The sequence below is a fragment of the Anas platyrhynchos genome, chromosome 4 (assembly GCF_047663525.1).
Source record: "Anas platyrhynchos isolate ZD024472 breed Pekin duck chromosome 4, IASCAAS_PekinDuck_T2T, whole genome shotgun sequence".
Taxonomy (NCBI): Eukaryota; Metazoa; Chordata; class Aves; order Anseriformes; family Anatidae; genus Anas; species Anas platyrhynchos.
The window spans coordinates 14991015-15011595 of NC_092590.1; the positions used below are offsets into that span (position 1 = coordinate 14991015).

The 20581-nt window shown below is 52.1% G+C and overlaps 1 protein-coding gene across 3 annotated transcripts; it reads right to left on the reverse strand.

The window, feature by feature from the left end:
* Positions 1-660: 660 nt before the first annotated feature.
* On the reverse strand, positions 661-19769 carry PRAG1 (PEAK1 related, kinase-activating pseudokinase 1). Of its 3 annotated transcripts, none has more exons than XM_072037053.1 (7): positions 19517-19769; positions 18591-18650; positions 17132-17525; positions 14349-16093; positions 7216-7373; positions 4339-5072; positions 661-1931 (listed from the first exon to the last, which is right to left on the reverse strand). In XM_072037053.1, exons 3-7 carry the CDS (start codon positions 17483-17485, stop codon positions 894-896), a joined length of 4029 nt encoding a protein of 1342 aa, XP_071893154.1. In that variant the 5' UTR covers positions 17486-17525; positions 18591-18650; positions 19517-19769; the 3' UTR covers positions 661-893. The 3 variants fall into 3 exon arrangements, with proteins under 3 accessions (XP_071893154.1, XP_038034588.2, XP_071893155.1); XM_038178660.2 differs by having other exon boundaries at positions 18591-18657; XM_072037054.1 differs by lacking the exon at positions 18591-18650.
* Between the last annotated feature and the right edge of the window lie 812 nt (positions 19770-20581).

The following is a 20581-nucleotide window of genomic DNA, read 5'->3' on the forward strand; positions in this document are numbered from 1 at the left end:
GAGAGGGAAGGGCATAAAGGCAGCCCACAACCTGCCTGAAAAGTCAGCAGCAACACGGCCTCTCCACCAAAGGGGTTAAACACATGCTACGCACAAGGGACAGGTGAGTTACCAGGTGAAGGGGATAAGCTGGGTGGATGGGGAAAGCAGAGCAGCCTGGCCCCGACTTTCTTCCTCGGGGGCCTTGGAGGTGAATTGGGGATTTTCCATTTCATTAACTTTACAAGGGGTAATTCCCAGCACGCAGCATCACCTTTGTGAGCAGCCCCATCCTGGCTCTCTCCCCCCTTCACAAAGGCAGCAGTGCTAGACAGGAAGGCAATGCTGCATTAACATCCAGAGAAGGCAACAGGCAGGTGATAGTTGCCCACAGCAGAAACAAGCAGTGATTTTTGTTTTTTAAAGCAAAAAAATTAAAAAATAAAAAACACAGAACGGATGTCAAAGCAGAAATGAATTTGAAAGCAGCTCCTGGCTCTCCCATGGGAAGGAGCAGTGAATGCATTGTTTTTACTCCTCGGGAGAATAACCCAGCTGTTCCTCCTTGCTGCCCACCCTGGCAATCAGCGGTGTTTCCAGGCAAAGAGGCTCTGAGGCTTCAGGGGGTGGGGATCAAAGGGCTGTCCCCTAGGCTCAGAAATCAACTCAACTGCGCCGTGCTCATTAGAAACATGCACACACGCGGGCAGGAATTTATTAGTCAACAGACTTACCATAGCAAAACAAAACAAAAAAAATCCCCCTAGAGAGGGTTCGGCTCCCAGTTTTGCCTGCTCGCAATTGTACTGAATGTCTTACACGGATGGGAGCACACGCTCACGGCTGAGATCCCAGCCTCCCCCGTGTAACGGGGCTGTGCCCCTTCCACAGCCGCCCCCGAGACACGTCCAGCATCAGAGCAGCTGCAGCAGCTTCAGCGTGTGCGAGAGGGAGGCAGGCTCGGCGGACGCCAGGTACTGGCAGCAGAGCCAGTCCTCCAGTTCGACGCTCCGCTCCGTGTCCACGGCTCGCTCAGCAAACTTCATCATCAGCAGGGCCCGCTTCATGTCCACCCAGTTCTGCAGCACCTGGCAGAGGGCTTCCTCGTGGCTGAGGGGCTGCTCGGTGAGCTCCCGCCGGGGCCCCCACAGCAGGCACTGCAGCATCCGCTTGGCCTCGGTGATCCGCACGCGCTTGATGGGGTCCGCCTCCAGAAGGAGGTGGGCCAGCTGCTGGAGCCCCCGCGAGTAGATGGACAGGCTGGGCAGAGCAGGGAGGTCCTCGGGGCTGTACTCCTGCTCCTTGAGGTGCACCTTCTCCTCAAAGGGGTTGGGCTGGTGCAGCAGCTCGTAGATGAGGATGCCAGTCTGAAACTCATCGAACTTCTTGTACTGGGAAGCTGACACAATCTCCGGGGCCAGCCTGGCCTGACTCTTCTTCAGCTTGGAGTCTCCGGATCCCGGTTTCTGCTTGGCTTTCAAAAAGTTGCTGATGATCAGGCGGGGCAAGTGCTTGTCATCTTTGGCTTTCACACAGCTCATGGGGGGCTTGCAGGGGACAAGCAGGAGGTTCTCCAGGCACAGGTCACGATGGATTATGCCATGCTCTTTGAGGTGCTCCAGCCCGTTGCAGAGCTGGAGGAGCAAGAAGCAAACCCGACGTTCGTACAGCTCAGGCTTGGCTTGGTGCAGCATCACCGAGTCCCTCACGAAGTCAGCAGTGGTCTGGCTCGGCACCTCCCGCGTGATGACCACCACGCAGTCGTGCTCGCTGGCAGCGCGGGAGGCACGGAGACCATCCCCGGGCACGCTCTTCTCCACATCCGAGGCCAGGAGCATGCTGGAGGGGACGGAGGCCACGAAATGCCCACAGTCCTGCTGGATGTTGAAGTGGACGGGCACCGCGGGGCTGCAGTATGAAGCGGCCACCTTGGACTCCTGGCTTTTACAGATCTGCAAGGAGAGACCAAAGAAAAAGTTTTATCCATCAGTGACAGAGACCGGGCGCAGACCAGAAGCTCAGAGGTAGTTCCTTAAGCTGGGATTTGAAGACATTAAGATATTGGTAGAAGCAGGGTGCATATTAGTTCCTTTAGCACTTTAAACCATCTCTAGATTTTCTTGAACTCGCATGACTTTGTCTTCATTTTGTTCTGTGTTTTAGCATTATGGCTGCATTAAAGACGACACAAACCCAAAACCAGGTTTCTTATAGGAGCATCCATTAGCTTGTGAGGCCTTCTGGCATTTCTTTTGTACGCTTCTGTTTTTTTCCCCCCTTCTATTTAGGGATGTATTTATATCTCAACCACAGGAATCAACAACAGGCTGAAACTCAGCATAAAAGGCTTCAAACCCTGGAGCGTGCCACTGCCAGTCATGGTGTGCGTGCAAAATCGGACAAGAAATCAATTTTGCCTCCAAGCTAAAATAAATGCAATAATAGAGAGGAGCTGGAGAAACAGGCTGCTTTTGTACTCCGCTAGCAATGGTTTGGATCCAGGCATTTGCAGGTAATTCACTCAGATGAGATGATCGTGTAGAGATAGGACAATAGGGGCTTGAAGTGCCCCTTCTCTTCTAAAGGAAAATACCCTGCTGCTGCTTCATGCTTATTTAGGGGAAAGATAATCTCTGCAGAGTGGGGCAGACTACAGATTACCATACCAAGGAAAGAGGAGCCCCTGGAAGAATGAATGCAGCCAGATGGAGTCAGGGAGATCTTCCCCAGCCAGCCTTTCTTCCTGACTTTGGCTGCACCAGAGGCATCCTCCATGCAACAGCCTCCAAGTAGGAGCCTGGGGCTGGCTTAGTCGTGCACCTTTAAGCAGAGAAAGAAGCCAAGGAGCAGAGCATATCTTGGCTTAATTCCTCTAAAGCCATTTCATGTAAAACTGGCTCCTTCTGACTATTTTATACATATCCTTGTGTGCCTGTACACAGCCTAAACCCTGGCTCTGGCTGCTCAGCTGGCCCCTTGGCTCACGTCAGATCCTCTGCCCATCTTGAGTTATCCAAATCTATTTTAACTACCGGTCTGCGATTTCTTGCACGTCAGAAAATCTGTATCACATCCAGGAGGGGCAGTGAGAAGTCAGCTGTAAAGTTTTGCAAGTGTTCTCCATTTCAGCTACCAAAATAAGGTAGCACCCTGGAACATTGCAAGAGATGTGCGAGTGCACGTACATAAACACGTGCATGACTTTATGCTGGTGCAGAGTACAGCCCTGTTGGGCTGCTCTGGGCTTTATCACAGTGCTCTGCAGAGTACCAAGGACACAGAATAAGCACACAGGGACCCAAGAGCAGCTCCGTTAAGAGACTGAAATTGTGGTGTTTCTGCCTTGGTCGTAATTCATCCACTACAGCAGTGGAGGCAGAGCCACTGAACCACACCCAGCGTGGCTGGCAAGAGGAAAGGTCTGTGTGTGCCACCAGGAACCACATATTGAAAAGGAGCTGACCAGCTCTGAGGTTTCTGGAAGAAAATTTTGATGGACTTTGGCTTGTTATACCTAAAAAGTTGCTGCTCTGACCGCTGGACTAGAGGTATTGGGGCAAGCCCTGATTCAACTCCGGTTATTCAAAGCACCCCCCTGTTGGGTTGCCTGCTTCCTTTAGAAAATCTTTTTTAAGGCTTTAAAGCTATCACTTAACTAAAACATCCCCTTGGGGGTTGTAATTGTGTAAAGGATTCAGCAGATCTTTTTTTTCCTTGCTTAATGCATCTCTGGCAGCGCTTGTTTGGGAATTATTTTAGTTTTTGAAAACAACATGAGGAGGAAGCAGCAGTGAACTTCTAGGTTAAAGCCCAAACAGAAGTTAAAAGCCTCTGCATTCAAGTAGTAACATGGATCAAGAACCCCAAATCCACGGGATGTGCATGAAACAAGCTGCCTAAGCTTATTTATCCAGGTTTCGGAGAGCTGAACCATCGCACCCCACATTTCCATTTCAAACGTGGATTCTCTACACTTACAGGGATATATTTCAGAACCTGACCTTACACACCATCTCTAGGTCAGCCTTTCATTATTTAATTGAGACCTGGAATACCTTAAAGCCTGTAGTTTCAACATCATACAGGCACTCACATGGTTTCTGGGTCAGACCTTCCCCTTAGAAGGAGGTGCAATGGGGAAAAAGGCTGTCTTTTGAGCAGTTTTTAAGCAGTTTGGTTTGTCAGAGGTGAACTATGCTGAGTTTAAAATATAGTACTAGCACTAAGTTTTTCAGAGAGAACCTGGCTGGGTTGTAGACCGGTCCCAGCTCCGCTGTGGGAAGCAAACCCTGCGGCTGCTTGGAGCTGGGAAGGTGGGGATGAGCCACGTACCCAGGCTTGCTCTGGTCACAGGCTTACCTTCACAGCATAGGTGGTTGAAGGGTCCTTGGAGCAGGTGGCACAGTAGTAGATGGCATCCCCCGAGTCGCAGCAGGGCTTGTTGCACGCCAGCTTGAAGAGCGACCAGTTGTTCTCGCTGAAGCGCAGCTCGTTCTTCTGCTCCCGCATGAAGCAGTCCTCGCACTTGGCGACCAGGCGGCGCAGGGACTCGGCGTAGAGGGCCCCCAGCTTGGCGTACACCCCCTCCTTGCTGTCGATGTTGCTCAGGAGGTTGTGGAGGTGGAGGCTGGAGCTCGACGACACCTGGCTGGAGACGCTGAGCTGCGAGGAGGAGAGGGACTGCTGGTTCCTGCTGGGGATGCAGGCCCCCGTGCTCTTGCTGGTAGCCGAGCCCCAGTAGCTGTTTCCTTTGGAGGCTCTCTCCAGGGACTCAGAAGAGAAGGTGCCGGGGCCCCCCAGGCCGGCTGGGTGGATGAAGGGAGGCTCCTCCCGCAGGCAGAAGTTGCTCTCGGAGTGGCTGACGTTCAACCTGGGGCTGGCAGTGCCGGCTGCTCTGCCGGAAGATGTTTGGCTCCCAAAAAAGCCATCCGGGGAGGACACCGTTCTGCTCATCATCTTCTTCTGGGGCAGAGGGGGCGGGCAGCTGGGGCCGGCAGAGGGAGCATCCTCACTGGAGGTGGGGAGGAAGGAGCCAGGGGGAAACACTTGGCTCTCAGCTGGAGGCGGCGAGTGGTTCGGCTCAGACGAGTGCCCTAGGGGACAGGGAGACACAACGGGGTTTGACTCATCCATTCGTGGAGGCAGAGCTGCATGGAAGGGGTTAGCTCTCCTTAATCTGGTTTAACACAGCAGCTTCGCGAAGCAGGCCGCAGGCAGCTCGCTAGAGAAATGCTCCCTCCACCTGAGACTGCTTTCCTACGAACCTCACACACGGCAGAAAAAGCTGGCAGAGGGCAAATATTTAAGCCGTGACATCAGCCACGAGGAGGTAAGTAAGAAGGAAGCACTTGGAGGACACTCATTCAGCAGCAATCCTTCCAGCAAAGCCTGGGAGCTGCCACCCGCTGCCTGAGCAGCACAGTGTGATAAGAGTGACTCACGCAGCTCTGACTTCACAGCCTGGCCACAGCTGCCCAAGAAGGATATTGAACCTGCCTCTGCCTCTCGTTGGGTAAGGGTCACCGGGTAAGGGCTGGGATTCGGCCAGCTCCACCCTACTGAAAAAAAAATATCTGGCCTCCCTTCTGGCTGTCCCCCAGCTTACGTGAGATCTCTCTGCCTTCCTGCCCCAGCTAGGCTGGAGACAGGCAGCACAGCTGCACGCCTCAGAAGAGGGGAAAAGCAGAAAAGGGTGATTTGACGTTGAAATAGACAGCAAGACTTTCAGGTCGGAGAGAAAAAGGTGGTGGGGATCTGAAGCAGCAATTGAAAGAAGTGACAATTACTGGGACAGCCATCCCTGGTAGCTGCTCGCTGCCTGTGATGACCACGGTGGGAGCAGGTCCACTACGTCTCAGCTACCAGAGCAGATGCCAGCTCAGCCTGTCCTGCAGACAGCAGTCATGCAGCAGGGCATCTCCTGCCACTTCCAGTCCTAGGGGCTTCGTCAGAAGACGCAACCAAGAGAAATTCTTCAGCAAGCAGCCCAAGACCAGCACCTCTCTGCCAGGACACGCAGTGGAGCCCCCATTTCAAGAGGATAAATTTATTTGGTAGAGGCTTAGGGAACAAACAGCAGCCCCAGAACCTTTGGCAACAAGTCCACAAACGTCAAATTGCTGTCACCTCTTTTTTACACGCCGATGGACTCTGCCCCAAGCACTGGGTAACAATTAAAACCTTTTCACAGCTTTCCTAACACTGCTCTGCACCTTCAGCGTGGGGTTCTCCTGCATGAGATGGGATGGGGCTTATCCCATCCCCCTGTATTTTCACATCTGACAGCACAGCCAATTAATCTGAGCTCACTTCACCCGGTGACTGACTGCGTAGCTGCTTGCTTACACCAGAACAAGAGCTCACGTGTGGGTTATTCATTTTAAAGCTCAACCTTCCTGAGATGAGCTTAAACAGTTGCCTCTGCTAGTGGAAGCAGAGTACTCCTGTTGTTCCGTATCATTTTTGACAGCAAATTGCTTTTGTGTCCAGCAAGTAAAGATCCAAAATATGTGAGTTTTTCTTCCCCACGTACAACTTCCTGGCAGAGCCTCGCTCTCAGACTCCAAAGTTAGCAGTGGAAAAATGGACTTTCCAGAGCTCTGGCTCTTAATTTTATTGCTGCACATTGTTGCTCTTGGAAAGACAGAACTTCCACTACACGAAGATTACTTCTGCAAAGGAAATACTTTCTGAGCTGCCGAACACGTTAGTGCATGTCTCAGTTACGCACTTATGAAGAAAGTGACTTCATAGTAAGTATTTTTTAATCTCAGTTAAACTAGTGCAGGCAGATTTTTTTTTCCCCCCCTTCAAGAAACAACTGGGAAGACAAGGAGAGGGAGAGCACAAAACCCCTTCTGGTACTCCTCAGATGTGTGGAGGATATTCCATGAGAGCTTACTTGTGGCCTTGTGCAACAGGGGAAGCACAAGCAGGATGAGCACAGTTGCTTTCAGATAGAGGCTTCATCCAGACACGATGGATAAACAGATTTTGGCACTGGCCAAATGAAAGAGGGAAAAAAAAAAAAGATGGTCTGGCTCTGCCACGTTCATCTTAAGTGCATCAAGAGGCAGAAGGGTGAGAGCAGACAGACGGAGGGTTGATGAGAGGACAAGGTGATGGGAGCCCTGTGACCCCTGCCCTGCAGATGCCACCCCAGCAGTGGGACTCAGGATGGGATAATCTCCTCCCCGGGTCTGATGCTACCTCTCCGACACCCACTCGGCCACTTACTGCCATCGCTGCCGGTCTGCGTGTCCGAGCTGAGGCTGTCGGTGGATCCGGCCGTGAAGCTGACGTGGATGCTGCGGAAAGGCGGGCTGAGGCTCTCGGTGGAGCTGTTGCTGCCCCTCTCCAGCTCAGCGTTATTCGGGTTCATTTTCAGAGCGCGCCTAGAGACAACAAAGGCAAAGAAGGGTCAGGAGGCAGGCAGGAAAAGGTGCCATGCACGCAGCTGCAAGCACAGATTAAAGTTGAGAGCAGCCTCAGCTTGGTCCCCACATATTCATACAGACACTGCAGTCTTACCAGGCACTAGCATTTCATTGTCAATTTTTTCCTCCCCTTTCTCTGGGATTTGGAGGTCGTATTCCACTGACACCAAGCAGGTCGTGGCCTTGCAAGGCACCACTTCCTCTGAGAACCCACGTGTGCTTGAGCAAAGAGAATCACGGAGCCAGCAGCACCCAGCCCCAGCCTCCCCTTTCTAGCACATGTGTGATCTTGGACTGCATCCCATTTTGGCCACTGCCACCAGGAAGCGGGGACCCACGGATGTTTGCCTCCAGTAAAACTCCGTGGAAGGGAGCAGCATCACTCCTCCTAGTCTACAGGAGGAGAAGTTGGTGCTGGGCACCAGAACCCAGCTCCTACACGGTGGAGACACGAGTAAAAGCACAGTCCAGCAGCAGCAGCAGCTTTCTGCTCTGTGCACCACCCTAACAGCTGAAAAAAGAAGCACCTCTTCAGAAAACAATCATACATCAGACGCAGGACCCACCATGCGGCTTTTAGGGTAAGACCTACTGTTCTCCACACAGCTTCCATCTACAATAAATAAATCCTTAAACTACAAGCTGCCCTCCTTATGTACTGCCAGAGCCACAATATAAGTGATCAGTTGTAGGCAAGCAGGACTATCTGCTGAGATAATGAATTTTCCCCATATTTTCTTCATTTTTTTTTTCCTCCCTGGAAAACAACAGGAACTGGCGAAACCAGGCAGCACACCAGAGCACAAATACCCCTAGCTTTGGTACAGATCAAACTCTCCGTTGAGGTTATTTGCCACATTTTTAAATAAAGCTGCCAATCCACCGATAAAACTCAACGCATTGATGACTGAGAATGCAAAAAGGTTAGCGGAAGACTTGCAAAAAAAGAAAAGAAAAGAGAAATAACTTCCACCAGCTATCTCGCTGGAAGGTATCCGGCATTTCCTAATCAGACGGCGGAGCGGCTGCAGAGAAAGACAAACAAAAGACATGCACAACTATTTTCTTGTGACACACTGCTCACGCATGCAGAATCCCTCCTCTTCCAAAATCCCCAGGCACAGCAGATGCCACGAGCGCTTTATTTTCAGATTAAGAAACGTTTCATCCTGCGTCCAGACAAAGCACTTACTCTGGTGTCCACACAACCACATGGAGAGCAGCATGTATGAGAAGCCCGGAAGAAACTTCTGCCAGACTTCCTCATTTGCCTGAGCAGGCTCATTCTAAAAATACTCGGGGGCTGATCAAAATAAGGGTCGGGGAAACCACCTCAGGTACAGCCCGGCAGGGACGCTGCCCTTGGTCTTGCCCCGGTGATGAATTTTCCACGCGCACTTGGTCACCACAGCCAGCCCCTCAAGGAGGATTTACGAAACTTCACGTGCACCACGCAAGACAGGTTTATTTAAAAAAGAAAAAAAAAAAAAGAAAGAAAGAAAGAGCAAGTGAGAGACACTGTGGTTTTTAGCTCTGTTATGATTAATGCTGTTGAAAACAGCCAACTGGAGTCTAGTCTTTTTTTTTTTAAATAAAGCTACATATACTAAATAAAACTACATACATAGTTTTATATACATATAAGCTATATAACCTTATCCCATAACCGATTTGCTCAGAAACTTAACTTTTAGTAACTTGGGGTGGAAAAAAAGACGAAGGGGTGCACATCGATGCGTGCGCCCTGCCTGACTTGGTAAGAATCAAGGAAGTGTTTGAATCCAGAAGAAAAGCGAGAGATCTCAGGAGAGAGCTGGTCTCGATTTGCACAGATGAGAGGTTTCCTGACACATCCCTCCCCCTCCCCAGACACACACACACATCCACACGTGCGAACACACACAGAAGAAAAAGCTGGTGCATTTTTCTTTCCTCCCCATCACTTAAAACACGGATCCACGGAGCTGCCTTACCATTCCCACACTCGGGCAGAGATGGGACTTTGCTCGCCAGGGTCCAAGGTCCAGCCCGCGCAGCCCCACCTATTCCTCCAAGCAACCTGGGCACAGCACGGCGCCTGCCAGCACCATCCTGCCGGCTGTGTTTGCTGAGCCCAGCGCTGCCGTGAAGTCATACGGACGGGGAGCACCGCTTCCTCCCCGCGCCGCGATGTAAAAAATGTAGTTCCTGAGCGGGTCGCACCAAAATAGAAAATTGCTCGCCGCTGTAATGACATCCTGCTCTTGTTTCAGATGCTGCAGCCAGGCCAGCTATTGCCTCCTGCGCATATTTTTGCTCCAAATCTCCCTCCTTTCCTCTAAGCTCCTCCTAGCCCAGACAGCGCCCAGATCGAAATACCCATCGCTTTCCCGAAGAATTACTGGAAATACTCGCTATGGCCAAACTGTCCCGCTTCCAACAAAAATAAAATCCACTCCAAGAACTGAGCAACCAACCACTGCAACAGCCCGTGGGATCCTTACTTCTCCTCCGCTTGTAGCGTTCATTCATGCCATGCACAGCTGTACGGGTTCGCTGCCCTGCCCTTTCCTCCAAAGGCTACTGGAAATAAAGAGCACGAACCCATTTTAAACCTGAAGAGATCACTGGGATTGTCCCCCGTTGCCTGCTAACACGTGTGGGCTCTGCTTCCCTCAGAAAGAGGTCACAGTGGGTAATTCCCCTCCATTTCCTCAGCACTTTAAATGTTAAGTGCTAACTTCAGGAACAGCAGCAGAGCCTCCACTGAGCATGAGCACCTAGAGAGCGGGTCACAAAAGAGTCAGCTCTCAATCTAATAAGCTAGTAAGACAGGATTTCCAGCTCCCCTAATTATTCTGGCGGCTTTAAACACACTTGGCTTCTTCAACATCCTCCACATGACATCCTAGCATATTTGGGCAACCCCTACAATTCACTATTCACCAGTCTTCCCATCCGAAACAATTCCATCTAGCTGGCTTTCCAAACGATTCCCACAGTCCTGCCTAAAACAAACCAGGGTGGAAAATGGAAGATTATGGTCTTCTAAAGAAAAAAAAAAAAGGGTTTGGAGATCTGTAACATTGCCACGGGACACCAGATCATTGGCAATGCTGCATCTCCTGCTAGTGCGGAGTAATGCTTTGCGTTTCTTTGTGTGCTGTGGTGATGGGAAGCACAGCAATGTCCTTGTTTCTCCCTTAAGAAGGCAGTTAAACCCATACTAACCTCATCTGGCCATGGAGGAATTGGTTTCTCTGTGTACAGTGACCCACAAAGCAGAGCGCGTTATTTCCAGATGCTTCCACGAACGGAGCAGAGTGGGAGCACCAAACCCCTCAAACAGAGCAGTAAGGAACTGCCAGGGGAAGGTGGTGCAAATGTGAACGGGACATCCCTTCCCAAAATACAGCACTGGAACTAATGCATAGCAGAGAGAAAAGCCAGGCTACATGGCAGCCACACGTGCCTGGGCATAACTATTATACAAGGGGAAGCATCGTGGCACCACATGCTTGTCTGTCATGAAACAGGAATCGTTTTATTTTCCTCCTCCCTCCACTGCTGCAGGTGAGCACTAGCAAAGGGGTAGAGCAGATCTGTGGTGCCAGGGAGCTGTTTTTATACCTCTGTTTCTGGTTTAGGCAAACCAAGCAATCTAAAAAAGCTAAGCATCCTCTGCCCCATCAATACCAGCATCCCATCTAAAACCTTTTTGTGGTCAGGTCATCCGAATGCTTAAATCTGTGTAGCTATTAAAGGTCTTCCCATCTCTTTTACACTAAAGGTAAAATGTCCAGAGAAAAAAAAAAAAATCAATGGCACATTCATATAATCCATACTCTTGGGGGTGACTCAACCCATACTTTTTACAATTTATTTATTTATTTATTTATTGACTTATCAGGAGACAGGCTCTTTAGAACTGGCACAGGCTGCCCAGAGAGCTTGTGGGTGCCCCATCCCTGGGGGTGTTCAAGGCCAGGCTGGATGAGGCCCTGGGCAACCTGATGTAGTGGGTGGCATCCCTGCCCATGGCAGGGGGGTTGAACTGGATGATCTACGAGGTCCCTTCCAACCCGAGCCACTCTATGAGTCTGTGGTCTCCCCCTGGATGCCAGAGTAAATTCATACGGAGAGCAGAATTAATGATAGCTGAGTCAACAGTGAAATCACTGAACGCTCCAATGTGGTGAAGAAGACAAATCTGATTTCCAACCCCATACTTTTTACGTGGCAAGATAGGAAACACAAAGAACAGAGATTGTTTCTTTCAAAATGGGAGTCAGTCTCTCCCAAAAGACTTGCCCGATAAGTCACAACCTGCAGAAGTGATCCATTGGCAGAAGCAACAAAAGAAATTCCTGATTAGTTTCAGACAAAAACCACTCGGAGAATCCGAAAGGCCTATTAGCTCCCTGTCCTGGAGTGGGATGCTCTCTCCTGCATGAGCCATACTAGCTCTTCTTTGCTTTATGTACTTTTTAAAATACACTCTAGAGTTTGTGATTTATTTATTTTTTTATAATAATAAGTCTGGCTTGTTCAAAGCAACTCCCTACTGCCATTCACAGTCATAGAGACCACAAAGAAAAGGGTCAAATTTGGGGACCTGTATGACTTCCAATTGCATTTTGTACTGCCACAGGAGCACCACGTAGCCAGTTTGCTTCTGTTCACCGGAGTACACATCCACACCAAGATCCAGAAGGAAACAGGTGCCTCAGGAATGGTACTAGAAAGACACCTACAGCGCTGCCTTTTGAAGGTGGCAGTAATTGTGACAAAACCAGCTCAAGAGCCAATGCAAAACAGCAGCACCATTTCCTTTAAGAGGCACGTGGCATACATGAACAGTTAAGGCTGACACACTGGAAGGAACCCGAGGATCATTTAACCTCACCCGCTGCATAACAAAGGCAGAAGTTTCAGCAAGGATTCCCTTTCTGTGCCAAATAACTGAAGGCTGTGCTTTTTGGATGCCCACTTTTAAAACCCCCCAAAAGCACTCCTTCGGCCATCCTAGGAGATAGCTTACAGCAAAACCAGAGTTTCCTCAGTGCCTGGCAGGAATTTACCTTGTAATTTTTTTTCTCTTTTAATTGTTAGAGCAAGGACGAACAACAAAAAAAATGCACGAACAATGCCCAGGCCTCGGGGAGGATGAACGTGCCTCAGAGTCACCCCCGTGCGGAGGATCTCTGCCCTCCTCCAGGCACGTGGCTGCAGCCCAGGAGCCCCAGAGATGTTCCCCCAGCACCAGGCAAGCCACACCAGGAGAAGAAGCTGCCAGCGATGACTGCCCAAGGTAACACAACCCCGCTGTGGTGGTTTCAAGCAGCGTTGCACGTAGCCATCCCTCCTGCTGCCACGTACAGGTAACAACACCCCGGTTCCTGTGTGAACACGCTCAGAGGAAAACACGAGCACCCTCCGAGCAAACAAACAAAGCCAGCAGCTCGTGAAAGCCGCCGTCTGATCGAGTTGCTCCCAGAGGGAGGGCTGTGCTCTCAGCAAGGCACCCCGAGGCCCAGCCGCAGGCAGCACGGTGCCGAGGAGGCAGCTACACGCAGCGCGAAGCCTCGCCTGCGGCCACAGAGACTAAGAGCAATGCCAGCACCTACCTCAGCCACCTGGCACTGGTACAGCTCCAGACTTTCAGCAGGTGACTGCACATTTCCTAAAGAATCACTCCTGAACAGCTCTGCCGAGCCCCCGCAACAACACCCCACACGTGGCAGCCACGACCCCGAGCCGGGTGCTGATACAAGACACCAAGCAGCAGCAGCCACCAAATAAAGTTCTCAGGGTCAGGACTGAAGCACATCTCAGTGTCATCTCTGATTGTGAAGGCAATAAAGCTCGTCTGTGTGCTCGCCTGTGGGCTCTTTCTTTCCTCTGACTTCAGCAGGGATCACGTGGCATCGCAGCAGAAAGCCCAGCACTAAGGGCTGAAGGCTCTTTTTCATCTGCTTCCTTCCCTTGAGAAATCTGATTTGCTCATCGTTTGGTCAATTTAAAACACTTTAAAGTATTTTGTTTAAAGGAGCTTTAAAACAAGGTAAAAGTTCCCTGTATTAGCCGGCCCTAAAAAGTTGAAATTTTGGTGTAAGAACAAAGTAGTGCTTAAATTAATCCATTAATTAAGGAAGCACCAACCCAAACACCATCTCAGACTGGTGAGCGCTGATGACCACGCACAAGCCTGACCACAGGCCCTAAGAGCAACTTCTCCAGACACCCATCCCTTCCCTCAACTTCTAGATTGAAGAGACAAAGCCCAATCTGCCACGCAACACAGAAGTGTGCAAGAAAGCAAACGCAGGACACCTGCAGGACACAAAGTGTCCCTCCCTGCCGTGATCAGGCAGCCTAACCCATTGCTGCACGGGAGGGAAATCAATTGCTTTCACTCCTTTGGGCAGTTTTTGGTTGTTTTTTGTTTTTTTTCCCTTTTCTGATACACAGCCAACTGCAGTCAGTGCATACACAGAAATTATTGGAAGATTAAATTATTAATTAATTTTTTAGTGGAGCTTCTTCCTTTCCAGACAGACAGCAGTCCTGCATTTGTTTTGTAGGCACTGCTGTCACCCCGCCTGCAGACCTGAATCCCAGGAGAGCTGCAGTGAAGGAAAGGCTGCCTGAAGCAAGCACATGTTCGACAAGCTCCGGTTACTTGCTTGCAGGCAAGGAGCCCTCCCTGGGAAGCTACAGCTTCACGCATCGGCCTTTAAAGCAAGAAGACGTTAGGGGCAAACAGAAAATTAGGATTTCAGAGGCCCTCGCTATGAGAATCAAGAGGGGAAGCTGCCCAGTTCCACATACCTAAGGACCTTGTAACCTGTTGCTTTTGATCCCAAAAGCCTTGCTGGCCAGTCAACCCCCGCAGCAAACACATCACAACCACAAATGTGTGACAATCACGCACACACTCACAAGGCTGAATACCTGGACTGCTTCTTTGGTGGTGGCGGTGGAGGCGCAAACTCCGTGCCATTGCTCTTCTCCTTAGGGAATTCAAAGGACGACGACTTGCTGATCCCAGGCTGGCTCTCCACCACCGGGCAGTCATCCACGGGGTCAGCGTCGGCTCTTCCAACCTCAGCTCCCACTGCCCACGGGTGGGTTGAGAGCGCCTGCTGCTCCTCCTCCTCCACCTCCTCCTCCTCCTCCTCTATCCGGCACTGCTTGGCCCACGTTGGGGTGTAGTGCTTCTGCCTCCTGTCGTAGGACAAACCTGCCAGGCCCCTGCCTGACTCCTCCACGGAGGCTCCGTTAATGTGAGCGCACGGAGAAGGGGACACCCCAAAGCCCCCCATGTCCGCACAGCTCCTCGGCAGCGGGTGGGCTCCAGCTCCGTCGTGGTTATTGCCGTCACCGAGCCGTGCCAGGGGGGAGCTGGCTGGGAGCACGCAGCTCCCCTCGCTGCCCTGCTGGCTGTTTTTGGACATCTTGGGAGGGATGGCCGGGCTCTCTGTAACCGAGCTCTTGGGAGGAGCTGCGAAGTGAAGCCTCAGTCCGTTTTCACTTCCCGATGCCTGAAACACCTCTCCGGGCTCAACAGCGGGCGGCGAGGTCCCAAAATCAGGGTGGGAAGCGGAGCTGACGCAGGGCCACTGAACCCCCACAGCGGAGTCGGGGCTGCTGAGGAAGATGGTCTTGTGGTCGTCCTCCGTGTGCGCGGTCATGACGGTGATCTTGGCCGCCACCTGGGTGGCGGGGTCCTGGTACTCCTTCTCGGTGCCCCACGCCCAGCCACCATCCCTCCACACGCCGTCCGCCTGCTCCGTGCCAGGGCTGTGGGCTGGTTTCTCCACGCTCACTGCTCCGCTGAGGCCCTTCAGCTGGGCTTTCTTCCTCTTGGTGCTCTCGGCGTAGATCGGGTCGCCGCGGGAGCACTGCGGCTCCACCAACGCCTGCTGGGGACCGCTCATGCCTCCAGCAGCATCTGCGTCCTCCTTATCCTGGCACAAAGCGCAGGCAGCAGCCGCCTCGGCGCAGAGGGATGACTTTTTCCTCTCCGAAGACAGGGCAGAGGGATCGCCCTGCTCTTTGGCGATGCAGAAGGCCACGCTGGCAGCCCTGCGCTCCTCCTCGCTGAACTTCACCGCCCTGCCGCTCGGCCTGGCCGCCTCGGGAGCATCCCGCTGCCTCCAGCCGCGGGGCGCCGGGCTCTCCTTCTCGCACCAGGCCCCCTTCCCCTCGGCACAGCGCGGGGCAGAGCCCTCTCTGCGGCAGTCCGTGATCGAGCAGTACTCACCCCCTTCACCCTCGAAGCTGGAAGAGACGCGAGCACGGTCGCCCTCTGAGGGAAGCGCTGCTCCTTCCCTCCCGTGGGATGAGGGGTTTCTGGCAGAGCTGCCGACTCCTCTGTCCCCCAGGGCGGGCGGGTTAGGGCAGACGGGCTGATGCTGATGCAGCAGGGCCAGCTTATCTTTGGCTCTGCTCTCCTGCTTGCCCACCTCCCCCAGGAGCACCAGGCTGTGGATGGAGACGTTCCTCTCCACGCGCCCCTCCAGGCTGCGCAGGCCCACCATGGAGTAGCTGGGAGAGCAGCAGGACAGGCACTCGCCCGGCGGGCCGTGCAGGAAGGGCTTCCTCATGCCGCCGTTGCCAAAATTGTCCCGACAGAGCCGCTGCGCATCGCCTGACTTCAGCAGAAGGTGCTTGCCGGAAACCATCCCCCAGCTGACCTGCAGGGGACGAAAAAGGAGCACACCATCAGCACGTGCAAAATGAAAGAGAAAGCAAAAGAGATAAACAGATGCATAGGAAAATCCTCTGGCATGTGCAGCCTTTATCTGCTCTGCGCTCACCCCGCCAATAAGCCTTTGCTGCTCCTTCTTCTTCCTGGACCGTTCGCAGCCCTCGCATTACCAACAATGGCAATGCAATGAAATGAGGCATTCCCCTTTCTCTTTGCATGGGTTCCCTGCCAGCAACACGTCCAACCTGTCATCCTGTCTGTGAGTCACCGTGCAATTACGGATTCAGAGAGGGAAGGAATCTTTGTGCTTCCCTCTGCTGTTTTTGTTTCGCTGCACACTGCTGCTCCTGAGTGGCAGACTCCAGAGCATCGACGGGGTCTATCGCAGGTCATCCCCTGATAGCAGTATTGCTTCCCAGAAGGGAGGGATTTTCGCTAAATTGCCCTTCCACCTCAAAGGACTGGCAGCCTCAACTCAGCTCCCATAGACTTAGTTTCGCAGCATGGAAACCTGACAGAAAAATACACGGTAAATTGAAGGAGCAGCGTTGTGATGGGTAGACAGGTACTACAGCAGCCCCTCTTTTCCTGACGTGCTAGGCGTTGGTAGATATTCACAGGGTGGTAAACCCCTGCTTTCTAGGAGACCAAGCTTCTCCTGCCTGAGAGCAGGAGATCCTGGGGCAGCAGGGACAGTCCTCACGCCCCCTTTTTGCCAAGGCAGAAGCAGAGGTACCAGCTGCAGCCCGAAGGGCTGGGATGTTGCAAACCCCACTCCCACAGCACAAAATTCAGCCTGGGGCAAGATCCACGTGTGCAGATCAAACCACACCAGTAACGGCAGCCTGCAACGTTTAATTCAGCTTTAGCCAAAAACGCGTTGGGAAGCCAACATTAGCTTAAAAGCCTGAGTCAAGAACAGAAGGAGAAGCAATGGGAAGGAAACCGTTTTAACAGATATTCCAAGAGCTCCTGAGAGGAGGCAAGTAACGGGAAATCACGCTTGGACTGGATTAATCATTACCTGTGACAGATCTGCATTCATATTCACATCCGCCCACGTGTCAGAAACATCTGAGTTTATCATCGTTGGTTTCACAGCAATCGTTGGCTTTGAGACAGGGGTATTCACGCCTTCGTCTTCCAACGCTGGGCTCTCAGCCTTGGTCCTAACTCCATTCGGGAGCACACCACAGGCTCCCACGTCGGGGGGTGTCTGCAGGCGATGGGAACTCTTGGGGCTGAAGCAGTTTTTGCAGGAGCCGGGCTTCCAAACGTGTTCCACAAAGTCACTGCACGCAGACATCTTCAAATCCTTGCGGCTCAGCCCGAGAGCCTCCCGTGTCGCCTGCACTGTTCTCTGCTGTTCATCTTGCATTGGCTGTCTCCAGAGCCGCTCTTGAAGATCACCTGGTTACCTGGAGAAGCACGAACCGTCCGATTAGTTTTGTTATCCACAAAAAAAAAATGGAAAGATCTTTAATAGGACAGGTGATAATTGCGCTCATTCTGCCTTCATCACAAAGGCTCGTTGTTTACAGGGCTTTTTTCACGGCTCAGCTAGAGCCCACACAATCACATTAAAAGCCCCAACTTCTAAGCATAACTCGGTAATAGAGAAGACATCAAACAAGCAGCATTCCTATGTGATTTCATTCCCTGTTTAACAAGCATGTAGAACCAGCCTCGTGCGAGGCTTGTATCGAGGGTAAAGGAGAGAGGCCTTGGAATTGCTGTTTGCATCCCCGCAGAGCAAAGCTGGGCAGGAAAAAATATATATTTTCCAAAGTGGCTTGGAGATACAGGCACCAGACTCGGCGACTGTGTAGCCAAAGGGACCAGCAGCAGCTTTCCTTCTCCGGGAGACACCGCCGTGATCACTGCAGTCGTACACAAAGGCACCTCTCCCACCCAGCGCCACGGAGAAAGGCAGGCAGCAAGTCTGGGGCTGGCACTGATTTGAGCAAGTGCCTGGCAGAAAAGCTCTTATCTGGTTTGCCAGGAGCCACAAATAACAGTGTCAGCTCGCTGAAATGATTCATTGTTTGCAAGGGGAGAAGAGCTTTGCTCTTGGATTACTAACACGCAAGGATGCCTTCCCATCTTCCTTCCCCAGGAGGAAATGCCCCAGGACCAAGACATTCCTGCATTCCTGTGCCCTCCCTCCCCGCACAGCCAGATCTGATTGCACTCAGCCGGTAGCTATCTGCAGCTAACAACTTTGGAGATACTTCAGACAACGACTCCCACAAAGCGCAGGGGATTAGGGAAGAGCAGATCAGAAAGTGCAACCAGGGGAGGAAAACTGCAGCCGGCTGCTACAGGTGACCCCGCACACGACTCCCCTGTATGATTCTGCAGAGCCATATAACCCATTTCTTCCCCATACAACCAATTTCAGGTCACCACAAAGGCAAAGTTAAAGGGGTGGAAGGTTTTAAGAGCTTGAGTGGGACCAAGTGAACGGGGGAAGAGCCACTGACCTGCAAGCATCAGACACCAGCTTTGGGAAGGGAGGCTTCGATCACATGAGGCATCAGTACCTGCAGACTGGCAGGCCGATAAATTAGGAACTGTTTTATGACAGAGTAGCAAGAAGAGCAACAGCAATGGGATTCATAAATAAGATAAAAGGATGTCTCACTATTTCAGAGAAGAGACTCTTTTAGACAGTTTTTTCCATGGATTTTCAGACTCCAAATTAACCAAAGGAGAGCAAATCACTCTCGAACATACCCCAACACCCCCAAGATTAACAATATTTGCAAGAAAATCATCTTTAAAGACATTACAGTGCTCCTGCTTTGTTTTCCTTCAGATTTAGCACACAGCATCCAGCCCTTAACCAAGCAGGGCACCGCCAGCAGGTTTGGGCTGGTCGCTGAACCAGGGTGGATGATCCAAATGGCCCAACATTAGTTTTATCAACCTGACTGGGGTGGGGAAAAAATGAAAATGTTGAAATGCAGGGATGCTAAATGCCACGGGGAAAATTGGGAAGCCAGCCACACCGACAATGCCCAAAGTTTACCAAGCGTCCTGATGAGAGCCAGCAAAAAAAAAAAAATAATAATAAAAAAATATATATGCAAGGGAGGAAAGGAGGGGCAGGAGCCAGAAAAAACTCTCCTCGCTGCTGGCTGAATGGCTGGCGCTGCCAGGCGCCCTTCTCAGCCGGGAGCCCCCCCTGCGCAGGGGGAGCAGCAGGCACATCCCCCCCGGGGGGCTGCGGAAACTTCCCCGGGGCTCCCCCCGGGAGCTCGCCGCGGAGGGCTCCGGCTCGCCCCCCCGACCCCCTCCCGGCCCCGGCGGGGTCTCTCCCAGCCCGGCTTTGTCCCGGGGGGCTCCGCCCGGAGCTCCCCCCCCCCCCAGCCCCGGCGCCGCCCGCTCCCGGCCCCGCGGCTCTCACCGGCCTCCCGTGGATGCTGGGGGGGGGCCGCACCGGGCTCGGCTCCCTGCTGCCGCCCGGCTCCGGTGGCCACCGGGCGAGTGGCGAGCGCGGCCCCGCGTGGGCAGGGGGCAGCGGGAGCCCCGCCTCGGACCGCCCACGGGGCCGCCCCCACGGGGCCGCGCCCCCGGCACGGAGCGCCCCGGGCACCCACGCGTGGCACCGGCGCGCACCCCCAGTGCGCGCACCTGCGGGTGGACACGGATGGATCCCCGGGGCCGAAATGGGGCCGGTGTCCTCGGGAGATCCTAAATTCCTGCCGGCTCGGGGAGGGTGGGGTCACGGAGAAGGGAGGTGGGGGAGGTTTGGGTCCCCGTAGGGTTTGGGGTGTGCTTTAGGGTGGGTGGGAAATGGAGAGGTGTGCCCCCAGCCGCTCGCTGGGCTGGGTGGTTTTGAGAGTCTAGTGCAGCTGGAGCTGGGGGAGGGAAAGAAAAAGAAAGAGGGGAAAAAAAAAAAAAAAGAGAGAGAGAGAAAAAAAAAGAAAAGAAAAAAAAAAGAAAAAAAAAAGAAAAGGAAAAACAAATTTAAAAAAATAAAAAGAAAGAAGAGGAAAAAAGAGTGAGAAAAAAATGAAAGAAGAGGAAAAGGGGAGAAATAAAAAGGGAACAAAAGGAAAAAAGAGGGAAAAAAGAAAAAAGAGGAACAAAAGGAGAAAAAAGAGGGGGAAAAAGAAAAAAGAGGAACAAAAGAAAACAAGAAGAAAAAAAGAAGAAAGAGGAAAAAAAAAGAAAAAAGAGGGAAAAAAAAAGATTAAAAATAATAATAAAAAAAAGGAAGTTCTTCTTGTCTCTGTTCAGGGCCTGAACTCAGGTCCTTGCTAAAGCCACCTCTCGTTTAGTACAACAAAGGATGCCAAGTGACATGCATTTTGGGGCAAAATAGTGGAATAAAAAGGTAAACCGGCTTCCAACCAGAAATCCAAGTCCCCGAATAGAAAAGCTGAAGTTGGAGATACGCACAGCATTCATCATGGAAAAAAATTACCCACCCAGGAGCCGATCAGCCCAATGAATCCTTCCACTTCGG